This window comes from Drosophila persimilis, unplaced genomic scaffold (genome assembly GCF_003286085.1).
Source record: "Drosophila persimilis strain 14011-0111.01,24,50 unplaced genomic scaffold, DperRS2 tig00000124-arrow-pilon, whole genome shotgun sequence".
Lineage (NCBI taxonomy): Eukaryota > Metazoa > Arthropoda > Insecta > Diptera > Drosophilidae > Drosophila > Drosophila persimilis.
The window spans coordinates 3,903,092-3,908,626 of record NW_020825294.1 but is presented as its reverse complement, the minus strand read 5'-3'; the positions used below and the strand labels follow the sequence as shown (position 1 = coordinate 3,908,626).

The following is a 5,535-nucleotide window of genomic DNA, read 5'->3' as shown; positions in this document are numbered from 1 at the left end:
AACAGCATACAGGATACTGGATCTAGGATGGTAACCCCATTCACCCCCCCCGCCCCCTCTCTCACTCTCCGTATGTGGAACGCTTTGATAGCCAAGGGATAAACGATAAGTAGAATGGAAAATAACTAGAAATAAAATTAAAACTACAAATGTACATCAAATCGTTGGAAGGTTGAATGAACCTGGGTTTTGATCGGGGAATAAAAGTGCAAAAAAAACCCTTAAAAAGATTAGAAAACAATATCCATAAGAGCCCATATTTGGGGTGCATTACGTGTAAGGTGAGGCATTACAGGTATTACACTCACGGCACTAGCATGTTTTCCTTCAACTTAAAATGCACTCGCACTGAACGAGAGAGAGGGAGAGGCCAGGGCGCACCTTAAATTGAGAGACCTTACTGAACGAAGGCAGCGCTGCCTGCGTGGGCGGCTTATCTCTCTTTGCTTCGCTTTCCAAATGAGGTCTCTCTCTTTGCTTCGCTTCCCAAATGCTCGCTCAAGCTCTCTCTCTCTCTCGGCTTCGCTTCCCAAATGCTCGCTCAAGCTCTCTCTCTCGGCTTTACTGCCGAAATGCTCGCTCGAGCTCTCTATCTCTGCTGCGCCTCCTAAATGCTTGCTCAAGCTCTCTCTCTCTCTCTCTGCTGCGCTTCCTAAATGCTCGCTCAAGCTATCTCTCTCTCTCTTTCTGCTTCTCTATCTAATTGCTCTCCCATTGCAAATCGCCATTCTTTTCTGCTCGGCTCTCCTACGGCAAAAAAAAGGGTGAACAACGTTTCTGTTATTTTTTTGGCCCTTATAATTTTGCTGTCGAAAATGTTTTAGAACATAAAACATCAATAATTCAACAAGTAACTAAACATTAAGAATGGATTAATATTACTGCCCATCGCCATCCCCGTTACGCCGTCCACCTTAATAATGTTACGTATACCAGGAAAGCAATACCAAAGGTCAGGAGCCAAGGGAGTACTTTAGATGCGACTGCGGGAAAACAAAAAAAAAACCTGATATAAGACCTACAAATAGCATTGGATCCTTACCAAACCTTTTCAGGTATTTGCTTGCACCATGGCCTGTTGGCTTTCGTAATAAATTTATGTAATTTTTTCGTTTCAAGTCGAGCACAGCCTTGACCCGCGCAGGCAAATGATCTTTCTTCTTTTTCTTCTTTTTCGTCTTGTTCTTCAGCTTGTTCTTTACTTGTTCGCACAAATTACGGTTAATCGGGTTACGGATTATAGACTTCCAAAGTTTTAATTCTTGATGCTGCTTGAAAAGTAAAATTCTGCCTTTAACCTTTGGCTGCTGGACGGTTGCTTCGGGCTGTTCCTCTCTCTTCTGGGGAGTATTCTCAAGGCCCCGGACCATGTCTGGGTCTGTGATCTCTTCTGGCTGCTCTGGGTCTTTGAAAAACTTTGTCAGCCTGGGTGACGTCACTGCCAGCTTCTGTGACAGCTCGTACAGACCCTCCATGGACGACATGGAGGTACGCTCTTTCAAGTCAGGCAGCTTTAGGACCGCATTTAGATTGCGTTTTCGCAGGCTCGAGTCGTCACAGGGTGTGCTCACAATGCCCTCGGCTGTGAACTTTGACCTACTCGGACGGATCATGGTGGGACTGCGGTGGATTGGCATCAGCTGGGAGTGGCTGATGGAAGGAGCGACTGTACTTACGATTCAGCTATGAAGTTTGTGTTTTTGAACATTTCAATAAGGCGGTGTTCTTCTTCTTCATCATGGTTGTACGATGAAAATGTTTGGGTTTTATCATAGCTCATTGTGTTATTTTTTTTTTATTTTACAAAATTTGTAAAGAGAGTTGAACTCTTGTTTGATTGAAATGTTGAATGTTGACTTTGACGTAGTTTTTTAGAGTTCTTAGATTGAACAAAATAATGAACGAAAAACTTGAATTAATTAGTCAGCTCGTTTGCACTGCAATTGTGCACGGGCCCGACCCTTGGTGACCCCAAGCCCCTGACTCGTTGCCCAGTATCTGTTCCTTATGGTACTCACAATTAGCAGCATCGATTGTTTAATGACAGTCGATTGTAATAAGCCAATTTTCCGGCAAAGAGGGCGAGGGGAGTGGGCGCTTTGCATTTGAATTCAAAATGCGAAATAAGTTCATTAGCAGGACCCTCGCTCTGGGCGATGTGCCAGGACAAAGGACTCACTCCATCGAATGGCAGCAAATATTTGTCCCAGTCTCTGGCCCCTTTTTATCCCCATTTTTAATTGGAGTTTATGCTACTTTTATGCATATTAATACTTTTATTTTGTAATACGAGCAGGGCTTTTCGGTAAGTGGTTTTTGCATTGAAATGTTTTCAGGTAATTGGCTTGTGGGAGCCAGCCAGGACCGGTAATGTGGTGTGTATGTAAAGGGATTTAAAGCAGAACTTTTCAGGAGATAGAAACCATCTGGAAAACGCATTCAATATGATATTTGACTCACTTGGATAGCGTTATATGGGACTAACTGTGTCTTTTGTTGTTTGGATTCCTGGGACCGAAAAGTAAGACCTATCCAGCGCTTATCTGCTTCGCTACTTATTCAATAGCCCTCGCATCCTTAGACAGATGGCCGTCGTTGTGACGCTCATTAGTGGACTTCAAAATGGACAACCGATCAAAGGAGAGCTGATTAGGTCAGAGGCACAAAAGCCGTTGACAAAAGATAAACCTTTGACTAGGTCCAGGTCCAGGTCCATGCACTGGGCACTTCTCTGGCACTCCGCACTCTTCCACTCTCTCTGAGCCCAGACTGCAGTCTAAATGGGCGTGGCTTGGCTTGTAATAACTCACGCCTTTTGACACAGATTAAACCGGCATAAAGACAATGTGAACGGGGAGTACGGGGCGAGAGAGAAAGAGAGACTGCAACGATGATGACAGCGAGGACAAAAGCAAACTTGGCCAAAAGGATTTTATGACCCCACTACCAGAGAGTCAGAGTGTGTGTGTGTGTTGGTGGGTGTGGGTGGGCTGTGTAAATGTTATCCTTTATTGTTTGCCCAGCCTCTCTGTACGGGCCTGCACATGTCACCCGGCAGACTCTACCTCCGCATTCGCATCCGCATCCGCATCTACATCTACATCTGCCCCTATCCTTCGCTGCACATCTTTCTCCACTGTGGCACATCTTCATTGTGGCTGACAGCTTGGCTTCCATTGTCCTTCTGTAAACAACAAAAAAAATCGAGGCCCAGAAGCAGAAATCATTCATATTAGCCATATAGTAATACAGGGACTAATGGAACCAAAAATTCAAGCCCAAGATTTTAGATACATTTCAATCTGTTTTGTGGAACTCCTTTCCCATGGGTCTGCCGCTCAGTCTCTTTGCTTGCTGGCTTTTCCTTGAGCATCATGCATAACATAAATTTGACTCGAAAATGCATCGACTAAAAGGGAAAATTCTATGCATTTTATATGATGCTACTCAGCCAAAGGGCATTCATAGAATGCATCGCATACCCCATTCGCCAACCCCACCATATATGCACACATATTATATAAAATATATGCAGATACGAGTCTCATTTTCCGGCATACACGCACATGGGACGCGAGTCGGGAAACTGCATTTTCTATGCAGAGAGAGAGAGAGAGAGAGAGAGAGTCCCCTGAGAGCTCTGACCAGAAGACAGGGACCTCGTCCTGCGTGTCAAAGAATTCCGCATGCAAATAAGGTTAAGGTGTATGTCGGTCGGGTGCGGGGTGGATCCACCAACCCTCCTGTTGCATAAAATATTCAATGTCTCGTACACGGGAGATGACAAATTTGTTTCCCACATTTGCACATGTTTTTTTTCTAGTTTTTTGTGGGCGGGAAAAAGGAATATCTTAAAAATCTTGGAATTAGCATTAACATGGCTATTCCAATTATGTGAAATACGAGTCTAATATATGTATATTTCTAGGTATAGAAAAAATATAAAATATAAATGTTTTATAGATTTTTTATAGTGATGAAATCGACTAGGAATTCTCTTTGAGATATGTTTATGTGTAAAAAAGTATTTCATCTCATCTTCCTATATAAGGATGACGCTACGAACTATGTATTCATTATTCCGCTCATCCGAAATTGCTGATTGGACAAAGAATATCGCATGCGCTCAAATTTAATCATGAGTCAGATGGCAATGCTCATCAGGAAACATAAGAAAATGAGACATATCAATGAGAAAAAAATTTGCAAAAACGGGAGGGACGCAAAAATAAGTGAAAATCGAAGCCAGCATGAATATATTAAAAATAGTGCAATACTTAAAATAGAATATATTAAATAATAAAATAATAAAAAATTAAATGTTGAAAATATTGTATTATCTGATTTTCTGAAGATGTCTGTACACAGATAATTACATATACCAAGACAACAATTATTAATTATATAATTAAATGAAAAAAAACTAATTATTATTATTTTAAATTAGTTAATAATTTTTAATTAAAAATTAAATAAAATTAACAAAACAATTAAAATGTAGTATATTTATTTTTTATTTATTTTTTAATAATAAACTTATTAAAATAAAATTATAAAATCAACTGAAATTAATATTTAATGTATTAATTTTAAATTAAAAATGTACCAAAAGAGTTTCAATACCTCCTTCATTTTAAAACGATTGATCTTTCCTTTAAAATTCCATAACATTTTTCTGAACAATTCTCTAAATAGCCAAGTGTATCCGTGAAATACTCTATCTTTTCTTCCTTCCTCTAGGAGTAGTGGCATTGAAAAAATGCCCAGCCACAGGCCTTGCGGCCGCCGCCTCGTCTCGCCCTTGGATCCGTTTCGTGGTTTGAGATACAAGATACGAGACGAAACGGAAGCTGGTAGGGGAAATGGGCGGGGAGCAGCAAGCGCTGCTGCAATTTCTGTTTTGAAATTGGCTTATTTAGGTATTTTTTATGCGCTCGACATTCAACGACGATGTCGACGGACGACGACGATGCAGGCTGCTGGCTGCTGGCTGCTGGCAGGCCCTGGCCCTGGCCTTTGTTTTGTAATTGTTTTGAAAGTACGGGGTGGTGGGGGGAATGGCATGGAATGGTGGTGGTACAACGGATACAGTAGGCGGCAAAAGTTAACGTCATTGTCGTTGCCGAACTCTCGCTCCGACAGAAGAAGGACGACATTAGCGGCAACTGTTTTGAGTGCTGCTTCCTGTCGGTTCGTTCTTTATCGTTCCAGGACCCTGGCACTGGCATCCCTCCCGCAACCCCCACAACCTGGCGGCTGTTCTTTCAAGTGGCATTCGAGTGGCAGCCAGGCAGCCAGGCAGGCCCCATTGTGCACCATTATGATGAAAGTTTGTGTCGCAAAATGCAAATATTTGAAAGGTAATTGAATTTGAACTTTCTCGCTTGTCCTTGTCGTCCTCGTACTCGTACTCATACTCGTTGTTCTTGTTGTTCAGTTTTCTATGACTATACATGTATAGACGTGTGTGTGTGTGTGTGTGTGTGTGTGTGTGTGGTAGGGAAGGGCAAGCTATAACTTTAAGTGCCTCCATAT

The 5,535-nt window shown here is 42.0% G+C and overlaps 1 protein-coding gene across 3 annotated transcripts; it reads right to left on the bottom strand.

Annotated features, from left to right (window-relative positions):
- Window positions 1-796: 796 nt before the first annotated feature.
- Window positions 797-1,742, bottom strand: LOC113565516. 3 transcript variants are annotated; one of them, XM_026987778.1, is made up of 3 exons: window positions 1,677-1,742; window positions 1,043-1,620; window positions 797-983 (listed from the first exon to the last, which is right to left on the bottom strand). In XM_026987778.1, the coding sequence occupies exons 1-3, from the start codon at window positions 1,706-1,708 to the stop codon at window positions 901-903; spliced, it is 693 nt and encodes a 230-aa protein (XP_026843579.1). In that variant the 5' UTR covers window positions 1,709-1,742; the 3' UTR covers window positions 797-900. The 3 variants fall into 3 exon arrangements, with proteins under 3 accessions (XP_026843579.1, XP_026843581.1, XP_026843580.1); XM_026987780.1 differs by having other exon boundaries at window positions 1,048-1,620; XM_026987779.1 differs by having other exon boundaries at window positions 1,043-1,596.
- Between the last annotated feature and the right edge of the window lie 3,793 nt (window positions 1,743-5,535).

Coding starts and splice junctions, on each gene's coding strand:
- LOC113565516 (XM_026987778.1), bottom strand. CDS start 1,708: ATGTTCAAAAACACAAACTTCATAGCTGAATC. Junction 1,621..1,676: donor ACAAACTTCATAGCTGAATC/GTAAGTACAGTC, acceptor AATCCACCGCAG/TCCCACCATGATCCGTCCGA. Junction 984..1,042: donor CAAATACCTGAAAAGGTTTG/GTAAGGATCCAA, acceptor GTTTTCCCGCAG/TCGCATCTAAAGTACTCCCT.